We start from the raw sequence: 12090 nt of genomic DNA on the forward strand, positions 1-12090 counted from the left end.
AAACTTAAACTTCCTGGTGGGAAAGTTCCTAATGGAGAAATTTCCTGTTCGGAAAAGTGGGGAAAGTTCCTCGTGGGAAAACTTCCTGATGGAGAAACTTAAAAATGGGGCAACTTCCTGGTGGGAAAGGTTCCTAGTGGGGAAACTTCTGGGTGGGGTAAACTCTTGGTAGAAGGAGGAAGAGAAGTCTGTGATGGATTTGGATCTGTCCACGGTGTACTACTACTGACTCTTTTATTACTGACTCTACCACGACTGACTCTATAACTACTGACTCTACTACTACCGACTCCACTACTACTGACTATTACTGACTCTACTACTCACTCAAATCTGTCTGAATCGATGGTTCCAGTTACAATAAGATGATTTATATAAAAAGTAAAGCAAACCCAATTACAGTTGACTCTCATGATGAAATACATGAAACATGTCCCATGAGACAGAGATCCAGCGTCCACACTCAGTGTCTACTGTCAGCCAGAATATATTTAATTCGTAATATTGCAAACTTTAAAAAACAAATCCCAACAGCCTTTTGTTGAGGGACCCAGTGAGACGCTAAGTTCAAAACAACGTCGTCCCTGCAGCACTTTGCTGTGGAGCACGTCCACGTCAACCAACCAGACTCTGACAACAACCACACCGAAGGAGGGAGACTTCATTCTGCATCACTCCTCTATATCTCCAGAGATAATCGTCGGTTGCTGCTTCGTGCTCTGAATGTCGTAAAGAAAACGGTTGGAACCAGAGTTACCAACTCACCAAAGAGCATGTTGAGCAACTCGGAGCGCGTCGTGCCATCAGTCTCTGGGGAGTCGTGTGTTGTTACCGTGAGATACAGCGCGTTGCCAAGAGACACGACTCAACTTGATGTTGTGTTCAGTATCAAAACCAGTTGCGTGTCACTGAACACGGTCTTACTTCTGGAGCCGGGGTGTGGCACTCAGACCCGAGCCCGGTGGTTCCTCGAGTCACCGGCCATGGAGGTGGAGTGGCAGCCATCTTTGACTCGAGCCTATTAATACATCCTAAATGAAATTACAACTCATTTGAAAGCCTTGTTCTTAGTCCTTCACATCCAACCTGGAAAACAATTATATCTGTTATAATGTACCAGGCCCCGCATCCTTATCTGCATTTATATCAAAATTAATAAGCAGAACTAGAATCAACTTTTACAAACTATATTAGATTATAACAGGACTAGAAATACAGAACAGACACACACACATATATGGCTCAAATTAAATGCGCCACAGCTGGCTCACATTTGGCTGCATCAAGCCGGACCACAGCATTCAGCCGACACTCAGCCGTGAAAACATTTTACATTAATTTCAAATGGTCTCTCCCATGTGGACTCTCATGTGTCTCTTCAGCTGTCGCCGTTCTGAAAATCGTTCCCCACAAACATCACAACTGAATGGTTTCTCTCCCGTGTGGACTCTCATGTGTGTCTTCACACTTGCCTGTTCTGTAAATGTTTTCCCACAAACGTCACAGCTGAATGGTTTTTCTCCTGTGTGGACTCTCATGTGTGACTTTAAATGTCCCTGTACTGCAAATCTTTTCCCACAAACATCACAACTGAATGGTTTCTCTCCTGTGTGGACTCTCATGTGTGTCTTCACACTTCCATGTGCTGTAAATCTTTTCCCACAAACGTCACAGCTGAATGGTTTTTTTCCTGTGTGGACTCTCATGTGTACCTTCAGATGTTCCTTGCCTGTAAATCTTGTTCCACAAACATCACAACTGAATGGTTTCTCTCCTGTGTGGACTCTCATGTGTGACTTTAAATGTCCCTGTACTGCAAATCTTTTCCCACAAACATCACAACTGAATGGTTTCTCTCCTGTGTGGACTCTCATGTGTGTCTTCACACTTCCATGTACTGTAAATCTTTTCCCACAAACATCACAACTGAATGGTTTCTCTCCTGTGTGGACTCTCATGTGTGTCTTCACGCTTCCCTGTGCTGTAAATCTTTTCCCACAAACATCACAACTGAATGGTTTCTCTCCTGTGTGGACTGTCATGTGTGACTTTAAATGTCCCTGGCCTGCGACTCTTTTCCCACAAACTTCACAACTGAATGGTTTCCCTCTTGTGTGGACTCTCATATGTGTCTTCAGCAAGCCCTGTTGTGTAAATCTTTTCTCACAAACATCACAACTGAATGGTTTCTCTCCTGTGTGGACTCTAATGTGTCTCTTCAGAGATTCCTGGGTTGTACATTTCATCCCACAAACATCACAACTAAATGGTTTCTCTCCTGTGTGGACTCTAATGTGTCTCTTCAGAGATTCCTGGGTTGGACATTTCATCCCACAAACATCACAACTAAATGGTTTCTCTCCTGTTAGACCTATTGGCCGTGATTCTTTCTTTGGCTTCTCTCTAAAACATTTCTTTCTAACCAAATAGCTGGAGGATATTTTTCCAAAATGACACCTCATGTGTTTCTGCAGAAACCCCTTGTAGTAACACCGTGTACTACACTTGAAGAAGCTGAAGGATTCCCTGGTCTCCTTCCAGATATCATCCCCGTCTTCACTTTCAGGTCCAGAATTTGACAACGGTTCTTGCCAATCCCCATGAATGACTTCAGTCTCAGAAGATCCTGAAGCCTTTTCATCATCAGCATTTGGATGTGAAAGACTAAGTGGATTTAGGTTCCAGGCTGGTCCTGATCCCCCACAGTCCTCTCCATCCATTTCTGTTTCTATCGGTGTAGCTGAGCTGCCGGCAGGAGGCTCCGCCTCTCTGTCGTCCTCTGTCTGGCTTTGATGAAGCTGTGAGGTCTGAGGTTCGTCATCTTCACTCTTCAAAGTAACAACAATGGATGAGAACTTGGCGATATCGGCCTCCTGCAGCACAATGAGCTGATCTCCCTCTAGACGGGTCCAGAGATCCTGCAGGTCTTTCATGTGGAGGGGCTCCGGCTCCTCTTTTATGTGGAGGGGCTCCGGCTCCTCTTTCATGTGAAGGGGCTCCGGGTCCTCCGGGCCCTGGTCCAGGCCCTCAGGGGGAACATCTGCAAGGAGCACATGATGAACAACGGTGACTTCAGACTGATATCAACTTTCATTACTGGAGACATTCAAGGAATTTGGAATCTGGCGGCAGGTGAAAGGAATGAACCAAGCAGGAGAGTCTGGGGGCAGGTGAAGGGAATGAACCAATCAGGAGAGGCTGGGGGAAGGTGAAGCGAATGAACCAATCAGGAGACGATGGAAAAGGTGATGGGAATGAACCAATCTCTGGGGAGACGGACACAACATTAACAGGGTGTTACAGGCTCAGCTAAAATGGCTTTGATTTAAAGTGAAGTGACACAAGTTATTCAAACTATATTACATCACATGTCATTTAGCTGACGCTTTTATCCAGAGAGACTTACAATCAGTGAATTCAACCACGAGTACAAACTCAGAACAAATAGAACCAAGAAAGTAATATTTCACCATAAGTAAGACCATGAGTAAGACCATGAGTAACACCATGAGTAATATCATGAGTAATACAATAAGTAATACCAGAAGTAACACCATGAGTAATACCATGAGTAACACCATGAGTAATACCATAAGTAACACCATGAGTCACAGAAGTATTCCCTAACCCTACACTTCCTGGTAGCTCTCTTGCGTCCTCGCTCATGGCTCCTCAGAGATCCCTCCTCACATCAGAAATCAGAGCTTTGGGACGGAGGTCAATATGTCGACTCAGAACAACTTCCGCTTGAAGTGAGGAAATGACTAAATAAGAGACGTGGGATGGACCCCGTGGTTGGAATATGTGGAAGATCAAATGTTTTGTGCTGTGTGCTGCCACAAAAAATAGAGGAAAGTGTGTTATACTTGTGCAAAGTTTTATATTAGGCTTAAATTAAAACTACAAAGATGACTTAGAGCACACACACATCTCTCTCCCAGACACGAGTTACAAGAACGCCAGACGTAGAGAGACACAGCGACCGTGTGCTGTTCCAGTATTAACCGGTAGAAAGGAGACTGTAGAGCGAGGGCCGGGATGCTCTGACATAATAATGATAAGAGACGGGGAGACGTCAGCAAGAAGCTCCACATGTCAGAGAGAACAAAGCTACTCAACGGTCTCATTCTCTCACCTCATACAGGACCTACACTCTCAAATACATCTGAATTTCTCAAAAACTGTACAGTAAATTCTCACCAAAATAACCATGACATAGCAGAGGTCCTCCTGAATAACAAGCTAGTGTTGGAGCGTGGAAATAACGAAGAGGGAAGTATTCCCTTTGGCCGCAACTTGTGGCCGTTTATTTCAATCCACAAAACCATCAGCAACATTCCCAGTAGTTTTACTAGAGCGATGGAACCGCTCCCATCAACAATCAGCCTGCGGGTGGAAGGCCGTTGTTCGATGGAGCATCCAGGGCTCCAGACTAACTTTTTTAACTAGGAGCACAGTCGCTCCTAACTTAAAATGTTAGGGGCGCAAGCAGAAAATTTAGGGGCGCACTTTTTCCTGGGTCAAAATGGGTCTTGGGTGCTCCCAAAAAAAATTTTTGCGCGTTATGCGCGCACCTTCTATTCATGCAGTCGAGCTATTGAGTGCGTGATCAGCAGCTGGCCGCTCTGCCGTGATACGCGCACACAGGTGAGCACACCTCCTTGAAACATACTATTGAGAACATATTCGCTGACATGAACCTGATGAACACAGTTGTTTTTTGTTTTTTCAACGCAGACTTTTTTTTGCCTTAGGCGCTCGGAATTTGTCATAGGCGCTCGGGAAAACGGCTTAGGCGCACCCACATTTCCTCTATGCAGGAAAAATCCTGCACACTATGAATCGACTTGCAAAGTTTTCCCATCATTTTACTGTATTACTGATAAATAATTTGACAATATACAATCTTATGCCTGTTTGCCTTCATGAACTGCAAAAAATTCACAACAGAACTCTTCAGAAGTTACTGTATTGAGTTTAAACATATTTTAAGAAAACATACCTTGAGCATGTGCATGTTGCACTTGATGTGGCCAATCAAAACATTTATTGGTTTCTAGAGCTGCACCGATCAGGTTTTTGGTGCCGATCACCGATCACTGAAATCAGTATCTGCCGATCCGATAATACCGATCACCGATCACGGTGTTGATTGAAGCATTCTATTTATTGTGTAGCATTATTGCTATGAGGACTATGAGGAAATACATATATAAAGCAACTCAAACATTAAATAAATTACCGATTTCTTTAAACATTTAGGACTTTTACAGCTAAATCTCAGAAACGATCTATAAAGATACAAAATCAGTTCATTGTTTACTTTTATATGTTCGTGTATGATTTGTCGATATCTTATTTTGAAAACGGATGTTGTTTCACGTGGTTCTTTCCGCTAACTTTGCAAAACCGGATGTTGTCACTTAAATCCTTCCGCTAACTTTATCAAAAAACCCTCGCAGCTCCTGATCGAATGCGTTTACCGTGAACATCAGTCTATAGGGGCAGACATGAGTCGGCTGAGTTGACCCAGTGATTCAACTCGGGGACGGGCGCTGCTCGGTGGTGAAGATCCTCTGACCTCCTCTCACTCTGCCTCCGCCGCGGTGCGCCTCTTTCACACATTAGCCCCCCCCCGCTCACACACAGGCCAGCCTTCTTCGGTTTTCGTCTCCTTTCTTCTTCTTCTGGAGTTAATGTCGGTTAGCAAACCAGTCATTCAGGCATTACCGCTAACTATAGTGGGCTAAAGTCTAGAACAAGTTTGTCAGCAACAAAAATATTTAATTAAAAAAAATAAAAATCTGCTAATTTACTGGTCGCGCATGCGCGAGTTGATGAAAAATTTACTCGCACTGTGTCTAATTTTAGGCGCAAAATGCGACCATTTGGTCGCAGTCTGGAGCCCTGGCATCACACACAGGCTTCTTGCCATTGCACTGGGGCTCTGAACCTGGCGACCCAGGTCCGAACAAAAGCCCAAACCACCTCATCCACCGATTTAGATGACAACGGAACAGCTTCTGGCCAGCGAGTGGCGCTGTCTCCCATTGTGAGGAGGTGTGTGAACCCACGGGATGGGGGCAACGGTCCTACTAAGTCCACATTTACCTGATCAAACCTCTTCTCTGGTACCAAGAACTGAGCCAAAGAGGCCTCTGTGTGACGGTGGACCGTGCTGCCACACTCAACACAAGTCCGGCCCACCTTCCATCCGCATCCGTGCTACAACTTCTCTGCCACCAACGTCTTGCCTGGGTGTCACCTGGGACAGGGGCCCACCAACCTCCTCCCCTCAGCCCCTCCTCATTGACTTCCTCCAACCTACGTCCGGGTCCAGTAACCTGATCCCCAGCCATCTTGTTATGGTCCAGGTTTTCCTGGACTCAGGTTTTCCTTGACTGATGTGTCTCAGATCTGTAGTGAACTCCAAGATGGCGAGGACCATGGTTTGTCTCTCTTCCCCATGGTACCTGCTGCATCAGGAACAGAAGGACTCCTTGGTCCCCGTAACTCGTCTGGTTAACTATCCCTCAAACATGTGGACTGGACAAGGAGGGAACAGCTCCTACACCTCTGAGTGTCCTGGGTGGGCGTGGACATGGTGGAGGAGTACAAGTACTGCTCTCCATCGACAGCCGACTGAACTGGACATCAACATCAGCGCTGTGTACAAGAAGGGAGTGACTCTTTTTCTGAGAAAGTTTCTTCAGCTGATCCAAGAAGATGATGCTGGAGTTATTCTACCAGTCGGTTGTGGCCAGTGTACTGCACTTTGCCATTGTCTGCTGGGGAGCAGCATCGGCGGTGACACCAGTCTTAACAAACTGGTTAGGAAGGCTGGCTCCATCATCGGCTGCCAGCTGGAGCACCTGGAACAGGTGGTGGAGAGGAGGACGTTGAAGAAACTGGTGTCCATATTGGACCCAACCCGGACCACCTCCACCACCTCCTACAGGGAGTACTTTCTCAGAGCGTCTTCTCCAGCTCCGCTGCCACAAGGACAGATACAGGAGAACATTCGCCCGCTGCTGTGAGGCTATGAGTTCACCTCTTGCCACCTCTTGCCAGATCACCCTAACCCTTCTTATATTTTGTGTTTTTTTTTTTTTATTCTTGTGTGTTGCTGCTACTGTCTCGACAAATTTCCCCTTGGGGATTAATAAAGTATATATCTATCTATCTATCTCTATGTAGGGGTCCCCTCAGCCTGGAAGGTGGCCGCTTTTATTTCCCTTGTTTATTAACACACTACCCAACTCCTGTCAGAATATACATACACAGATGTATGCGGATGATGCTGTAATCTTTACATCAGCTAAAAACAACCAAGAAGCTTTACGCATCCTATCATCCGCTATGTCTGATGTCCAGGCGTGGCTCACTAAATCCTGCCTCCTGTTGAATGCTAAAAAAAACTGTATGTATCGCTTTTTCCAAACGTGCCCAAAAAATAACAAACTCGAACATATTCGTAAAGAGAACAGAGCTAGACTTGGTAACCGAGTTTAAGCCCGTAGGAGTAACTCTAGACTCCACCCTGACCTTTAAGAGCCATGTCAAAAAGGTAGCGACCTACATCACATTCAACCTAGGAAACTTCAGGCACATCAGAAACAGCTCGACAGAGAACGCAGCCAGGTCATTCCTACAGTCCATGATCTGACCAGCTGGTCACTCACATGCACAGCAGCACTCAAGCCCATAGCATCTCTGTATAAGAGATAGGGCTGCAACAACGAATCGATAAAATCGATAAAAATCGATTATTAAAATAGTTGGCAACGAATTTCATTATCGATTCGTTGTGTCGCGCGATTATTACGGCGCTCAATAAGTCACGGAGTATAAACAAAGTTGAGTTGAGCGCAGAGCGGCGCAGGAGAAACCAGAGCATAGCGAGAGGGAGAGGAGAGACTGAACGCTGCGTTGTGAGAGCCAATCAGCGCTGAGCTGCTCCTCTGTTGATGAATCTAATTGGCTGCTGCTGCTCACGTGGCGCTGGATGCGGAAGTCATTCACGTAGTCGGAGACATTCACGGAGCTGAGTGCGCCTCCGGGTGACGTCATGACCCCAGACACCAGGGCGCGACATGTCACGACGTGTGTGGCATTTCCACAAGAGTATAACGTAGAAAACGTGGTTATTTATTCCGTGGCGGATAGCGGAAAATATTTTTCCACGGAGAAAGGTAACGGAGATAAACCACGACGCCACTCGCTCTGAGCGCTGCGTTGCGCGTGCAGACAACATTTAACGGAGCGGAGCAGCGCGTGCGCTCTGATCGCTCTTTTAATGAAGTATCGATACTAAAAATATGCTGAATCACATCGTGTTTAACGTACGGGTACTTTGTTGGTATCGCTGCAGCGTGACAGCAGCAGATGTAGTGGACTAACATTCAAGCTAACCTAACTTCCCAAACGCTGTGGACATCTGAACGCTGATTGGCCGAGACTCGACACGTCCCATCAAAGATGTTTTATTGTGAAGAGCACCACTTCACATTTCTTCCGTGTCTCACTGCAATCTCAACGGCAGCGGGCGAGGTGAAAAAAATAATAAATCGGAACGCGTCTCTGATATTGTTCAGGGGGCGGGGCCACATGGGGACCACTGCTCAGGAGAGGAAAGCTGTCAGTCTGTTTGTGACGGTTCATCACCATGGTGACCAGTGAACAGGTTCATCACATGCTGACCAGTGGATCTCCAGGACCTTTCCATGACTTTAAACCAAATTTCCATGATGAAACATTTTGTGAAAACTCTGTCTATACGTGACAAAGTGAGAAGATTTAGTATTTAAACTAACAATGAGAATTCCAAAGCATACTGTATATATACCGTGTAAATTAAAATGTGAATGAAACAAATTTTCATTACTTTTCCAAATATTTTGGGATTTTATTTTTTTTAATTACTTTTCTAGGCCTGCTAATAGCCATTTAAAAATTCCATGACTTTTCCAGGTTTTCCATGACCGTACGGACCCTGTTTTGTATAAAGGGTTGAAAATTAAAGTTTTTGTTTTTTTATCCGATTAATCGATTAATCGATAAAATAATCAACCGATTAATCGATTATCAAAATAATCGTTAGTTGCAGCCCTAATAAGAGAGCACTCAGTCTTTGACAAGCAACCGCAAACCCATCATCACTGCCACATCCTGAACAAACATACGCTTTGAAGTTTTAACAACCGCATCAGCCTTAAAGAAGCCAGCATCATTTACAAAGCCCAAATGGTCTGAACGAGTCCATCAAACAGACCCGAAGGAGACCTGGACTAGAGTTACCAGAGCCTCCGACACACAGGGGCACCACCTCTGGTCAGACGGCTCACCCTCTGGACTAATACTAGTAAATACAAAGGAACCATCACTGGACTAATACTAGTAAATACACAGTAACCATCACTGTACTAATACTAGTAAATACACAGTAATCATCACTGTACTAATACTAGTAAATACACAGTAATCATCACTGTACTAATACTAGTAAATACACAGTAACCATCACTGGACTAATACTAGTAAATACACAGTAACCATCACTGTACTAATACTAGTAAAGACACAGTAACCATCACAGTACTAATACTAGTAAATACATAGTAACCATCACTGTACTAATACTAGTAAATACACAGTAACCATCACTGTACTAATACTAGTAAATACACAGTAATCATCACTGTACTAATACTAGTAAATACACAGTAATCATCACTGTACTAATACTAGTAAATACACAGTAATCATCACTGTACTAATACTAGTAAATACACAGTAACCATCACTGGACTAATACTAGTAAATACACAGTAACCATCACTGTACTAATACTAGTAAAGACACAGTAACCATCACAGTACTAATACTAGTAAATACATAGTAACCATCACTGTACTAATACTAGTAAATACACAGTAACCATCACTGTACTAATACTAGTAAATAGTAAATACACAGTACTAATACTAGTAAATGCACAGTAACCATCACTGTACTAATACTAGTAAATACACAGTAACCATCACTGTACTAATACTAGTAAATACACAGTAATCATCACTGTACTAATACTAGTAAATACACAGTAATCATCACTGTACTAATACTAGTAAATACACAGTAACCATCACTGTACTAAGACTAGTAAATACACAGTAATCATCACTGTACTAATACTAGTAAATACACAGTAACCATCACTGGACTAATACGAGTAAATACACAGGAACCATCACTGTACTAATAATAGTAAATACACAGGAATCATCAGTTCAGCCGGTTTAACAGATTATTGAAAGTTAACTTAAGTTGAGTTAACTGTTATTTGCATGATCTGCGTTCATCTTCATAATCCTTTGTTCTATTGAACGTCACTTTAAATGTTACCGCCGCAAGGGATTGTGGGGCGGCAGCTCCAGTGTTTCCTATGCTAAAGGAGCAAATAAAGGAAGCATTGAAGCTCCTTTCCTTAGCGTTCAGAACCAACTCAGTAGGAACCGTCTGGAACTAAATGGACTATCCAACAACTCGGATGTCCACCAGAAGTCCCGCTAACTCCAGAAACGGACTCCATGTGACTTGAAGCCGTAAAACGAGATGAAGCCCGGGAACCATCGTGAAGCAGCACCAACCTGATGTGTGTAGCTCATGTTCTCCTAGACGAGACACGGTGTCCTCATAAGCTGCTGTTAATGTGTCCAACAGCACAAAAGCCTCTTCAACGACCGCGTCGACTTGCTGCTTCACCAACAGTCTCAGCATTTCTCCTGGAGACACGGAGACAACACAGAGGCTCGCTGGAGAGGAGCCGCAGAGTCCACCTGCGCACTACGCATGCGCGGGGGGTGCGTGTCCGACGTGAGCCCGCCTGCTCTGACGTCACCAACACGTGATCAACGTGAAGCTCGAGCTGGATGTCACCGTTTCTTTGGCTTGCTGCTTATTCCTTAAGGAAACTGAAATCTGTCCGACTTTATTTAATGAATCCATACTTTGTCCCATCAAGTAAAGAATGTAAACACATTCCTCCTGATTATTACTGAATGGATCAGTAGGAACCAACGGGCTTGGGTCAAAGGAGGACCGTGTTAAGAGACACACATCTGGTTTTTATACTGAACAAGAAATCTTGATTTGAAATAATTTCAGTTTAATTTGACAGGTTCAAAGCTATTTTACATTGAAACGTGTTTGTGTGTCTTTTCTACTCGTTATATTCTGGTGCATTTACCTGTTGTCACCACCAGGGGTCAGCAGTCAGTAACTCTTCATGTCTGAGGGACAACAGAGCTCTCTCTCTCTCTCTCTCTCTCTCTCTCTCTCTCTCTCTCTCTCTCTTGTTCTGTGGATTTGACCCGAATGCAGTGGTGTATAAAGTACCCAAAAGTCATACTTGAGTAAAAGTAAAGATACTTGACTGGAAAATTACTCAAGTAAAAGTAAAAGTCACCTATGAGAATACTACTTGAGTAAAAGTATTAAAGTATCTGATTTTTTTTGTACTTAAGTATCAAAAGTAATTTTCTGATATTAAATGTACTTAAGTATTGAAAGTAAAAGTAAAAGTAAATGCTGTTAATAAAAAAAACAAAGGGTCAGAATTTTGAGAATTATGAAGTTTATTTGTTTGGGTGCTGTGGCCGCCATGAACAAGGAGTATGAGCTAGGTCTAGGATGAATTTAGCAATATATGAATACTATGAAATTACTAAAATATAAAAACACGATGAACACAGAAAAAAGCAGAACCAAAAGTAAAAAACAGAATCATCACTTTAAAGTGAAAAATGTCTTGTTCATCTTCAAAAGAAGTTGATTTTCAAAATGGACAGATTTTAGTGTCGCTCTTCTGGGGCTGAAGACGAGTCCTGCGATGCTGAAGAGCCGTTCACATGGTGCAGGTAGAGTGTGTCTAGCATCACAGGCCCTGGTGGTGCAGGTAGAGTGTGTCTAGCTTCACAGGCCCTGATGCAGGTAGAGTGTATAGCTTCACAGGCCCTGATGCAGGTAGAGTGTGTCTAGCTTCACAGGCCCTGATGGTGCAGGTAGAGTGTGTCTAGCTTCACAGGCCCT

The 12090-nt window shown here is 43.9% G+C and overlaps 1 protein-coding gene across 1 annotated transcript; it reads right to left on the bottom strand.

Moving 5' to 3' along the window:
• Positions 1-1171: 1171 nt before the first annotated feature.
• LOC130203178 (gastrula zinc finger protein XlCGF57.1-like) lies at positions 1172-11639 on the bottom strand. The gene is made up of 2 exons (XM_056429101.1): positions 10650-11639; positions 1172-3040 (listed from the first exon to the last, which is right to left on the bottom strand). Exons 1-2 carry the CDS (start codon positions 10777-10779, stop codon positions 1341-1343), a joined length of 1830 nt encoding a protein of 609 aa, XP_056285076.1. The 5' UTR covers positions 10780-11639; the 3' UTR covers positions 1172-1340.
• Positions 11640-12090: the final 451 nt, after the last annotated feature.

The sequence above is a fragment of the Pseudoliparis swirei genome, chromosome 13, assembly GCF_029220125.1.
Source record: "Pseudoliparis swirei isolate HS2019 ecotype Mariana Trench chromosome 13, NWPU_hadal_v1, whole genome shotgun sequence".
Lineage (NCBI taxonomy): Eukaryota > Metazoa > Chordata > Actinopteri > Perciformes > Liparidae > Pseudoliparis > Pseudoliparis swirei.